Source organism: Protopterus annectens, chromosome 10.part0 (assembly GCF_019279795.1).
Source record: "Protopterus annectens isolate FY-2018-M chromosome 10.part0, PAN1.0, whole genome shotgun sequence".
Taxonomy (NCBI): Eukaryota; Metazoa; Chordata; order Ceratodontiformes; family Protopteridae; genus Protopterus; species Protopterus annectens.
The window spans coordinates 571,902,398-571,915,632 of record NC_056744.1 but is presented as its reverse complement, the minus strand read 5'-3'; the positions used below and the strand labels follow the sequence as shown (position 1 = coordinate 571,915,632).

Below are 13,235 nucleotides of genomic sequence, written 5' to 3'. Positions count from 1 at the left end.
TGCCTGTTCAGAGAGGAGGCAAAAAGATCTACCCGAGGAATACCTCACAGATGGATTATGTCCAGAAACATGTCTCTGGGAGGCATCCATTCATGAGCCTGTGTTTTGGAACTTTCCTTTGTCCCCGATATTCTGCTGAATATCCATCCTGAAATCAAGGAGTCTGCCACTAAATTGTGCTCTGAAGGAATATATACTGCCTGAAGAGGTACCTGAAAACTGATAGCCAGATCCTAGGCCTGAAAAGGCAGCCTGCAAAGAAGATAAGACTTTGTGCCCCCTGCTTGTTGACATGCCACATCACCGTGGTGTTGCTTTTGTAAACCTTCAGGGGACCTGGAGACAGCATGGGGTGAAAAGCCTAAAGGGTCAGAATCAGAGCTCTCATCATTTTGATGCTGATATGGTCTGATTTCTGATTGGGGGTGCGCCTGTGCAGAGACCCTGAACTTTCAGGCGACCACAGGAAGGCCCCATCCCAAGTCTGAAGTGTCAGTGAACAGTTCTTGAGAAGGAACCAGAGGCTGAAAGGGCAGATCTAAGTTGAGGGTAAGCTGCTGAATCCACCACTCAAATTCCCTTTTGAGACAAGGAAGGAGAGCACTCTGAAATCCAGAAGATGGCAATGTTGAAACCAAACTGACTTGAGGTACCACTGAAGCTTCCACATATGTAGTCTGGCAACAGGGAGCATTGGAATAGAAGAAACCACGAATCCTAGGGCAGAAAAAATGTACTGTCTGGAATAGCAGGTAGAAGAAGAACTGACTGAAAGAAAGCTGTTAAGGGCAATAACTTTGGAGCTGGAAGAGAGGCCAACATTGTCAATGCCTGGACCCTGCAGCCCAGATACACTTGATCCTGAGGAGGAATCAAGACAGACTTTTGGAAGTTGATAGTAAACCCCAGATTTTGAATGAGAGACGTGGTGAACTCCAGAGCCTGTAACAGGCAACTGGGAGAAGGGGACTAAATCAAAATCATCTAAAAAGGGAAAGGTCTGAAGGCCCTGAAGCCTGCAAAAAGCAATCAGAGGAGATATGCACTTTGTGAATACCCTTGGAGAAGTACAGAGGCCAAAGGGCAAATCAGAGAACTGAAAATGAGAGGAAAAAACCACAGAAATGCAAAAACTTCCCGAAAAGAAGGTAGATAGGAATATGAAGGTAAGCATCCTTCGGATCCAAAGACACCAGAAAAGCCTGAGGCAGCAACAGAGGAAACGGGGTTTGAAGAAAAAGCATCCAAAAGGAAGGAACCTTGAGAAAAGTGGTGAGTAAGGAGAAATCCAAAATAGGCTCCACAAGTATCCTACGTTTGAGGAACCAAGAACATTCTGGAGTAGACCCCTTTCCTACTCAGGAAGGAGGGAAAGGCTGAATAGTTCCTTGTTCCACCAGGGACCCAGAAACCTCTGAGAAATGAGGAAGCTGCTCACATATCTACCATTTACTGCCTTTTTTTTCAATCTCTATTTGTGTCCCTCTGGCAATCAGTATTACTATTCACCTTTTCCTTTGTCCCAGATATTCTGCTGAAAATCCATCCTGAAATCTCTTTATCATATTCACGTGCTCATTTTCTTCTAAATGTGTCTCTCGTACAACTGTTATTTCCACTCTGCATTTCTTAATACAATTCCATAATATTTCCTTTTTGTCTATACCTGTAAGGTCATTTATAGTCCAAGTTAATATGGATAGAATAACCATCATAATAAAAAAAGCTATTCTTCCCACCTATTAATTTTGATAGCTTTTTGAATGTGTATTTCCAACTTTCATCTTACATGAACACACACATTTTTGGCAGGCTAATCTTTTATACATTTGTTTTCTCTCATCTCCATTTAAACCTAAGTCACATTTTTCAATATTTTTTTGCTTTAAATAAAACCCTCAAACAAAAACAAAATACATTTTCAACCCCCATCTCCTTTTAACTTAGGACAAACACACAAAACTATGTACATTTTCAACAAATTAAATTTAACCCTTCAGATAGGAACAATTGCCCAAATTGGTAGCTGCACCAAAATTCATTACCTAATCTAAAATTCAGGTTACCCATGTTAAAGTTCATGTTAAAAGCCCATATTTCCAGTTACATCAATTTCTGTCTGTTATTTTCTTATCTCTATTCTACTCCCAGATGTGAAAAATAGGTTGCATGTTTTCAGAAAACATTAACTTTTAACCCAAAGAAAAAGTGCACTAGCTACATTTAAATAAAACTAAATTGTGCACTGTTCTATTAAACGCATTAAGGTATAAAGGCTGCTGGGGAGGCCACTAGCTATTATTCACTTCTCATAATTTCAAACTTTACTTTCACTGAACTGCTTATCATTACACCTTTAAATTTCGCATTTCCCTCAGCAAAAGCCACTTATAGCCTTAATCATTTGTGCTAACTACCTTTTTCCCTAGCACTCATGGAAATTTGTTTCAAGGGCCTCCCTCAAGCCAGAATTGAAGGAACTTTCCTAGGGTGAACCACAGGAAGGTCTGGTTAGTCTAACAACATAAACTGAGCCTTCCCTGGAAAGCCAAGACTTTATAAATAATCCTAAAATTGTCAGCAAATTATGTTCTTCTAAGGGGGACAAAGGGACATTAAGAGTAGATGGGACCCACATAACTAGGGGATTAAAAGAGAAAGTCAAAATATGCATATTTTTTCTCTTTCTTTCAACTTCTCCTCCCTCTATTAGGTAATTTTTATTAGAGAAAAATGCAATGTAGAAAGCTTTAGAATCTCTGGCAGAGGTCTGCTTGGGAGCAATACTGTTAAGCAAGGCAAGTCTAGAGACTTAAAGGACCAAAAATCTCAATTCATACAGAGAAGATCCCCAAAATAAACAACTCTGAGTTCCTTAATGGCATGGACTTTAAAGGTGAATCTTTCTTTGACGGTAAGGACAATAAAATGAAGGAGGAGGATATACTGGGGAGCCTACAAAGGAAAAATTTGTGAACTGTGATGGATTCCTCTATATACTATATAAAACGTGGGGGTGGCAAAATATACATCTTTGTAGAAGAAGCAGCAACAGGCCTGATTAATAAGCAGTCTCTCAACCAGAAACAGTCAGAAATTGGGGGCGAGTAAATACTTTCCTCAAAAGAGGAAAGCTTACCTCATTACTTCTTTGAGGAATACCTTAAAAAGATATGAGTAAGAAACAGAACTGCAATATTTTTTTTATGAAGCACATTCTCACCAGGAAATCCTTTGAAGTCTTTCGTTGATGGGGGGGGCATGTCATTAACGTCTTGCATAACTCAAACAACTTCAGATCGTCCTCCTGCACCAGAAAACACAAAAAGAAAAATCTAGCAAAGCTAGACTTTCCACTGTGTGATACCTTAAACCTCTAGTATCAGAGGCAACATGAGATATATGCAAATTACCCTTTAAGGATATCAGGTGTTTCAGCTAAATGGCAATTCTGAATGTCCAATACTTTTTCTTTTACTTTTAAGTCTATTTATGGACAATTTCAGGTCAATAAAGCCAAACCCCTCTAGCTGTGGACATGCATGTTTCTCCCTTCTTATGGCATCATCAGCACAGCATAAGAGGAATGTTTGACATTTGGAAACACATGGTTGTCGTATCCAACTGATATCCATAAACATTATCCTTAAAGGGTAATTTGCCTATATCCCATGTTGCCTCTGACACAAGAGGTTTAAGGTATCACACAGTGGAAAGTCTAGCTTTGCTAGATTTTTCTTTTTGTGTTTTTTAGCCAATTAGTTTTCGTGTGTGACCTTTTTACTCATTGCTTTACTCCTGCTCCAGAAAGGAAATGCATACAGAATGGTTAAACTGTTTTGTGATTTCCTGACCACATTTTCATGCTCAAAAGACTGCTTGCTCTGCAGTGACTTAATACACTAAAGATAATGACATCTTTCTAACTTGTAAATATGACAAAACAACTGAAGAAAAGCCCTTGCCCTTGTGGTTGCAAAAGGAGGTAAAAAGAACCAAGGAAATAATGCCCATCCCTTCCCTTATACAGTCATATAATGGTATCTAACACTCAGAAAAAGGACACTTCAAGTGAAGACCTGAAACATAACCTCTCAACCTCTTAAAGCAAGAAATCTGGGCAAAGCCAGTAGTAAAAGTGGGACAACGGACCACAACTAGGGACACTTTTAAAATACTGCTCTTACAAACTTAGAAATTTCATAGAATAACAGGTTTTGTATTAGCATGAATTTTCTGAAGGGTATGAAGTTTGAAACTCAAACGTCTGTCATTATTTTTTTAACTTCAGTCTTTAATGATTTGACACTAATTTGCCAAAAAAATACAATTTTATGAAAAATGGACCAAAAATATGAGACAAGAATCTGGACAGTCTGCGCAAATCTGTACAGTTGAGATGTTTGATCTGAAAGATGATGTTTTCACTAGGTGAGCAAGACATACTAACGAATAAAGGCCTACTTATTAGACTTCCTCCAAGGACATCAGTGGGTCTTAAGCAGAAATCTGTGGAGACAATGCTATTCATGAGTGAGGAAAAACGGCCCTTACCTAAGTGATCCGAATCCATGCTGCCCTGACTTGAAACAAAGCTCTGGACTCTGCTGGGCTGCTGCTTTGTGTTGCCTAAAAAACAAAAAATTACATAAATGACACACTTTTAAATACTATGAACTAACCAGATGCTTCTCCCATTACTGATGTAAACAAATAAATCTCAAATCAGGAGACATTTTTTGCACAAAAGTAAACAGAAAATAAAAAAATAAATTGCAGATTACAATGAATAGGTGATCCAAATTAGTTTACAGCACTGTATGAACAAAGAAAATTACCATGGTGCAAAGTAATTTGGTTGTTTTCTATATTTGAAGTATTGCATAATGATAAGTATAACTCGTATTTCTCCTGGATCATATGTATTAAAAGAATGAACAAGTCATGCAATAAATGACAGTTCAGCAGAGTTAGAAAATGTAAGAAAGTTGAAAACTGAACCAGTTCTACATAACATATACCTCAATTGATTCAGATTCTGGAAACATTTTTTTTTGTCTTCTTTCTAAACAGAAAAGTGGGGGTTACAGGAAAAACTCAGGCCAGACTTTACAGACACAAACCTTCATACTAACTAGATTTAGAGATATACTTTTCTATCATTGCTTTATCTGAGAATTATTAATTTTATTTGTTTGCTGACCAGCTAAGGCCACTAAGTGCTTCTTTTCATAATGACCCAGGAACTCAGTATGGTTAAGAGACTTACTCAGAATCACAAAAGCATGTAGCTGAAAAAGTGATAGGGTTAATGGGCTCTGATTTTTAAATACTTACTGAAGTTACCATTTTCTTCCTGACTATCAAGGGATTGAAAACTTCCTACATTACAAAAGTAAAGAGATCCAAAACCAACAAATTTAGCTAATGCAACCTGAAAAACGAAAACATTACAAAAAAAGTTTTATTATTAGCAGCATGGCACAAGGAATAATATGCAACTCTATGTCAATCAGCTGATAAATTATACATCCACCTAAGCAAAAAACTTGAAAAGAAACCAGTCTTTGCAATGGAGATATCACTGTTTAACATTGGTGTAAAATGCCAACCACTTCTAATACCAAACACATCAGCAGAATGTCATCCATCAGCAAGGAAGGACTACACCAAATTAGTGAAAAACCCCTTGTGAGAAAAATAAGTAGTGGAATGGGGAGGGTAGACCATTCACTCAACACTGTTTAGCAACCACTCAATAAATTATACATACTGCATGAATGCACAATGAAGAGTGAATATTGAAACACTCTCCCGTGGGGTGAAGATGCACTCTGCTCTCAGCATTATGGGTGCAAAAATCTTTGAAAACTGCACTACTGAGTTCTAACAAACACAGTTTAGTGCAAGCCTGCATTTTCTTGTGTAGCTAGAATGCAGTGTTCCTTCTGCACTGGAATGATAAATGCAAGTTGAGAAACTGAAGAGGACAGTAATTTATAATCAACAATCATTGCTCTCTATGTAGTCCAAACATAACAACTCTAATAACTCTGAAATGTTCTAGTGTAAATCTACTTCAGAGTTTCTCTATGACAGAACATAAGCTGAAAGGGAAGGCACTCCAGTGGCTGAACTAGACATGGATAAAAGAGGGAAGATTACATCAATGCCAATTAATTTTGTCCCCCAGATGAACTGGCTCATGGATATTCATATACCTGGCACCAGTACAATATGGGATATTTGGAAATATGGGGGACTTCCTATATGACAGTCAACTCAAAAATTTGCCTTAGAATAACTCTTCTATGTTGACAACAGTAAATTATAATCAAAAGCCAGTAAATGAATGATTAAAGTAGATATTGTGGTAGTTAGAAGTTTCTGATAGACCTGGATGTCCAAGTCAAAGAAAAAAAAAACAAGAAAACAGAGGTTACATTGCTGGCAAAAGAAAACCTAAGCATGGGATTTATGAAATACATGCTGGAAGGGAGCAGGGAAGACACTATGGCTACTCAGTTAAATAGGGTAAAAATGACTGCACCAATACAAAAATAGATAAGATATATAATGAGGTAATGAAAATCAGACAAACTCCATCAGATTACATTAAAACAAAAATGACGAAAAAAGAAACTGAAGAGAGGCACATTTGCCACTCAGATAAGACAGCATCAACAGAGAAGACAGACATGAAAATAACAGAGAAACTGGCTGAAGTGGAAGTGCAGCAACAAGAAATTAAGGAAAGCCTTGTGAACCTTGAAAACAGGGTAAAAGACAAAATCTGATTACTGATATATCACAAAGACTAGACAAGGATAACTGTTTGAACTGTATGAGACAGCAAATAAGCCAATTAAATGAATGCCCTAAGGAAGTGATATTAATAGAAAGTGTGCAAAGGACATGCATTCCCGGTGAAACAGGAAGGAAACAACATGCCAATAATTGTGAAGCTACAAAGTCATTACCTAAAAGAAAAAAAATCTTAACTAGACTGCAAATGAAAGGAAAATGCCTAAAAACTGGAGAGATAACAGTATTTGTTGATGATGATTATTCCATGTGAAGCAGAATGAGGAGAAATACGTCTATCCTTCATCACTGGAATATGCGGAGATAATGCCTTAAGTTATAAACTTTGACTCAACAAACAAGATCTCTTTCAGTAAGCCTTAAAACACTGTGATTGCAGATCAAGCCCTGCAAGAGTTAAGGAAATATGGCCAAGACCCAATGGAAAGTGGACTTCTGCAATCAAGATGGAAGGAAGAAAGAAGGAAGATCACACAAGAAAAGTCAGAACACCACTGAAACCCTTCACAGTCTTTGAAAGAGGATGGACAATATGCAGAATGAGGCACAAGCTTTCTGAATACAAATTAGGGATTCCATGCTTATAGAACAGTTAGCTGCAAATAAAGACACGAAACAGAAAGAAAAAAAAATAAAGAATAAACCTCTCTGTAAATATTAATGTAAAGCACAGAATACAGCTACAATAAAAGTGCAGCCTTTTCTTCTTATGTGCACTTAACCTGCTCTCAGTGGAGGGGGAGAAAGGTAAGAAAACTGCCTTTCTAATTGAATGATTAACAACAGAACTAACAATAGTACAGTCATAATACTGGTTAAGTTATAATAACCTAAAATTTTCTTTCTCTTGTTTTTGCTGCTTTTTCCACTCTATGCCATACCCTTTTTTATTAGAAATTGAAAGTGGGGCATGTTTTGGGACACATGGGTGGAACTAATGGTGAAAGCCACAGTCTAATAGGATGGTAGAGAGAGAGGGAGCCAGTAAGTTTGAATAGATCATTAGATGTATCAGAAAACAGCTCTTTATAATGTCTAGACAGTCAACTGACCACACAACAGATGTGTGATTCCTCAATGGAGCCCTTGTTGAGGACTTAAAGGGGAATGCTTGAAGAAATCCAGTTTGGAAGTGCAAGCTACAAACTTTGTATTAAAAAAGAACTGTAAGAAGCAAAAAAATATGGTCTCCTACTTGGATAACCCTATAATACACTATGTTAAATCATTAAACATAAATCCCCAGGCTCTCCCTTTCTTGGACAAAAATAGTTTGAAGAACGTGAAGTTACATAAGACAATTGGAGACAAAATAAAGGCACTGCAAAAACTTGTCAACTCACTGAATTTATATAATGTCTTTATTATAATGCAAGCTCTGCATATGAATCTGAATCTTAAGATTAATGATAAAATGTTAAATTTAAAAGCATACTCCTTGCTAAAGTAGCTGACACTGTTAGGCCTTTATTCATATAGGAATCAATCCCTCACGAAGCTGAGAACAACTTTGAACTTACCTAAACAATACCTAATTATGCTAAGACAAATTAGAGATGTGTGTGCCAGTATACTAAATAATCCTACAATCACTCAGAGAGACATAAGTTTAGTCAAAACACACCGGTCTCTACTAACACTGAGAAAGAAAATTGCATCCTGCTTGTACAAACTAATATTGTCAATAAGGTACAAAGAAGAGATACTTTTCTCAAAATACTGGTGTGGTATAGCTCCACTAATTTCTGATGACCAAATGACTCAATCTATTCAAATGACAAATATATACACTCAGTTCATGATACTAAATAATGCATACCTTACCCGGAAACAAATACATTTAAATCTACTTCAACCGCCTTATGTCCACATTGTGATAGTCAGAATGCTGACCTACTTCATATATTCTGTAAATGCTCATACAAATTATGGTGTTCACTCAAAGTCAGATTAAGCAAAATGGGATATGAGAAATCTACATTATCTTGGAAATTTGCCCTATTACGTTTCCCCTGTGAACCTAAAGAAACAACAAGAAAGAATATTAATTACACTATTTACTTATAAAGTATTACATTACACTGAACTGGAAAGAAAGAACACAGATGTCTTAGAATTAATTCAGTCAAATAGCTATTAGATACATAACAGCACACAGATTTATAATGCATAGCCAAAAATAAAATAAAACAAACATTTTGCTGAATTGTGGAACTCGCTAATGGACCACATACTGAGATATCACCCACTGACTCCTACCAATCTCCAATTAAGGAATAAAAAAAGAATTTATGCACTTACCATAACGTTCCATATTTGTCGTCCATCTCGCCTATATTCTTGCTGGATGGGTTCGGAGCCGATATTCGTCTCTGACTTAGCCGATACTAAAGCTCGAGAGCTTTTACTGGCTCGAGGCTAGCCCCTATCCCATGGTGCCTCACGGCAATTCCCCAGATCTAGTTTGCAAGAAAGCAATAAATACCTATCAGGTAAGAATAAGAAAGAAACTGTATAAATACAAAGGATTAGAAATATAATCCATTCCAGGTGGACAATAAAGAACAATGTCAGGCATCACCAAAAGGGGTCCACCAGATCCCTCAGAAACAGGAAGGGGGTTGGAGGGAGGGACGCAAGAATATAGGAGAGATGGACTACAAACATGGAACGTTACGGTAAGTACATAACTTCTTTATGTTATGTAGTTCTATCTCACCGTAATTCTTGCTGGATGGGACAGCGTCCCTAGCACCTTTATCCCGGGTGGCTCAAGCGAAGAGACTCTTCAGCACAGTGGACCCAAAGGATGACCTGTCCTGGGAGGCCAAATCCAATCTGTAATGAGTGGCAAACATATGTGGTCTTAACCAAGTACCTGCTGCACAAATAGTATCAATTGGGAGCCAAGATATAAAGGCACATGAAGTAGCTACAGCCCTAGTAGAGTGACCTTTAGCTTTTACAGGTAATTGTCTACCAGCTTGTTGATAAGCAAAGGATATGCAATCCGAAAACCATTTCAAAAGAGTAATTTTAGAAACGGGCAAGCCTTTCCTTTTGTCAGAAAAGGAAACACAAAGTTGATCAGATTTCCTGAATTCTTTACACCTGTGTATATAAAACCTGAGCATCCTGTGGACATCTAACTGGTGTAGTCTATACTCTGATTTATTAGAGTGGTTTGGAAAAAACACAGGTAGCTCAATGGTAGTATTCAGGTTGTGTTCTGAGCATACCTTAGGAAGAAAGGAAGGGTTTGTTCTGAGAGAGACTCTATCTTTGTGAAAGATAATGTAAGGAGGTCGAATAGTTAAAGCTTGTAGTTCTGAATCTCTCCTAGCAGACGTTATAGCTACCAAGAACAAGGTTTTCCGTGACAACAATTTTAAGTCTGACGAAGAGGATGGCTCAAAGGGTGCAGATATCAAAGATGAGAGGACTAAGTTTAAGTCTCAGGGTTCTAATGGTTGTTTTATTGGGAGCCTCTGAAGAAGAACTGCTTTTAAGAAAGTTTTACACAGGGGGTTCTGCATGATTGGATTTCCCATGAAACCAAAATGGAAATTGGAAATGGCAGCTAATTGAAGTCCAACTGTAGCGGCTGCCACTCCTTCATGAAATGTTGTTAGGAAGATAAAATGGATTCAAAAGGAGCCATATATGGATCAAAGCCCCGATTCATAGCCCAAAGGTAAACCTTTCCCATTTGCTAGAATATAGTTTCTGAGTGGAAGGTTTATGGGATGAAATTAGAATGTGTTTGACAGCTGGGGATAAGGGAATACACCTGGCTATTTATCAGGAGATCTGGAGATGGGTCCAGAATCCATGGTTCCTCCAAGAGGTAGGGCCACAGGAAAGGAAACCAAACTTGTCAAGGCCAGTAAGGAGCAATGAGGATCAAGGAACTCCTCAACTGTCTTGCTCTCTGTATTACTTTGGGGATGAGTGGAAAAGGAGAAAAGGCATAAAGAAGTCCCGGGGGCCAATCGTGAAATACAGCATCCCTGGGTGACATCTCCGGATGGGGAATGAGGGCAAAGTAGCTGCTGCATTTGGTTTTCAGGTGAGTGGCAAATAGATCTCTTTCACAACCATTAGATTCAGGGACCACTCGTGAGGCATCAGAATTGCTTGGCTGAGTTTGTCCGCTATTACGCTGGATTTCCCCAGGATATGCGTTGCTATCAGAAAGCGTTGAGTATCCATCGCCCATTTCCAAACTCTTAAGGCCTCTCTGCAAAGCAGGTAAGACTTGGCTTCCCCCTGCTTGTTTATGTACCACACGACAGACATGTTGTCTGACTGAATCGCAATTGTCCCAGTGGGAAGAGAGCTGTGAAGTGCTTGCAATGCATATAGCACCGCTCTCATCTCCAGAACATTGATGTGCAAGTGGTTCTGCCAAGTACCTTGGACTGTCATTCCCAAATAATGCCCCCCCACCCTATATGGGAAGCGTCCGTGGTCAAAACTGCTTTCTCTTGGGGAGGAACAAGTGGATGACCTAGGACAAGTTGTTTTGTGTGTAACCACCATGTCAGATCGTTTTTGTTATTAATATCTGGTGAGACAATGGAAGGTCTTGCATCGATCATTGTGCAAATGGCATCCATTGGAGAATCCTCATAAGTAGGCGAGCAAAAGAAACTAATAAGATGGCGGAGGCCATAGTCCTTAGGACTTGAAGGACTATTCTGGCCTGGACTCTTTGTTGGTTTAGTAAGGATCTGACCTGACTGTGTAGAGAATCCACTCTTTCCTGTGTTAGCTTTACTGACATGGTGGTTGTGTCTATTTCTGAGCCTAGATATACAATATGCTGCGAGGGAGATAAGACTGACTTTTGCAAGTTGACAGTGATGCCTAGGCTGGTGCACAAGGATAGAGTCTCGTCCCTGGTCCTTATGAGTTGATGCTTGGTGGTAGCTGTTAAAGAAATGTACAAATTGTATAGTGTACAATTCTGCACCTAAAGGGTTAAGAGTTAATACATTTATTCTATGTAAAATGTGTAAATACTGGTGGTCTCTGCAAAAGCTGCTGACGCCTGAAAGTCTGTTGTTCTTGCTATGGACTGTTGAGATAGGGGCCTCACACTAGCAACAGATAAATGTTGTGTCAAGAAGAGACAGTTAAAAGACCATTACTCAGAAACTGGGTTTGACAGGGCAAGCCCTGTGGTCAAGCTAAATTCTGAGAGATGTTTTTGTAAGTCAGCAATTATCTGATAAGCACCTGCTGTCTATGTGCAAAGAAAGTACAGTTGTATAACTACCATAATTGTAGATGTTCGAGTGTATTCACTGTTGCAGTCATTACTCTTGGGTTATCCTGCTGGCAGGCTACCCGCAGTCGGCCTGAATTCCAAAGTCCAGGTCCGACGTCGGCTGCTGTCACCTTTTCCCTGACGTCAGTGCGCAAGGGGTATAAAAGATGCAGCCGAGGGCATTTTCTTCAATTTTTCTTGCCCCAGATGTCAGGTGCCCCCAAAAGGGTAGGCTAAATATATTATGCCAATAAACATACATGCAGTAAAGAAAGATTTCCTTCATCTACAAGCAAATACACCACATAGGTTGCATAGAATAGAGAAGTACAGATAAACCCCAGCAAAAGAAAGGGGGACGGTGGGAGGGTAACCTGGGCTGCAACAGTGAATACACTCGAGCATCTACATTTATGGTAGGTACACAAATGTACTATGTTCATCGTGTTTCACTGTTGCAGTCATTACTCTTGGGTTGAATCCCAAAGCTGAGCATGGGTGGCTGGGCTAAATAGGATTAGGAGAGGCTATGAGGCCCTGCAGAACTGCAGTGGCAAAGCCTGCTCTGGATTTAGAGTAAAGAGGTAAGTGGTAGTGCTTTGTAAAAGTGTGCACTGAACTCCAAGATGCAGCCTCTAAGATGTCTTTGGTTGGTACTCCTCTGAGGAAGGCTGCTGAAGTGGCTGCTGCTCTGGTAGAATGAGGCCTAATGCCCTTAGGCACTGATTTGCCATGCTGAGAATAGCAGAAACGGATGCAATAGCCTATCCATTTAGAAATAGTCTGTTTTGAGATAGCCTTTCCTTGTGATCCTGCAGCATATGACACTAAAAGTTGCTCAGTCTTTCTGAAAGCTTTAGTTCTGTCCAAGTAGAAGCATAGCTGCCTGTGTATGTCCAAAGAATGCAGAATTTTCTCACCCTTGTTCTGTGGATTTGGATAAAAGGTAGGCAAGTGAATGGTTTGGTTGAGGGCCACACTGGACACCACCTTAGGCATAAATGTTGGGTTTGTCCTCAGAGAAACCCTGTCTGGATGAAAAATGATAAAAGGTTCCACAGCCATGAGTGCTTGTAACTCCGAGATTCGTCTTGCAGAGGTTATTGCTAGGAACAGAGCTGTTTTCCAGGATAAGAAT

At 39.1% G+C, this 13,235-nt stretch overlaps 1 protein-coding gene across 2 annotated transcripts in view; it reads right to left on the bottom strand.

The window, feature by feature from the left end:
* The window catches only part of SZT2 (SZT2 subunit of KICSTOR complex), a 3,556,133-nt gene that overhangs the window by 1,917,356 nt on the left and 1,625,542 nt on the right, over positions 1-13,235 (bottom strand). For both annotated transcript variants that reach the window (XM_044085412.1, XM_044085413.1), the window contains exon 39: positions 4,555-4,629. In XM_044085412.1, coding sequence (XP_043941347.1) covers positions 4,555-4,629 — 75 coding nt within the window. The remainder of the gene's footprint in view (positions 1-4,554; positions 4,630-13,235) is intronic.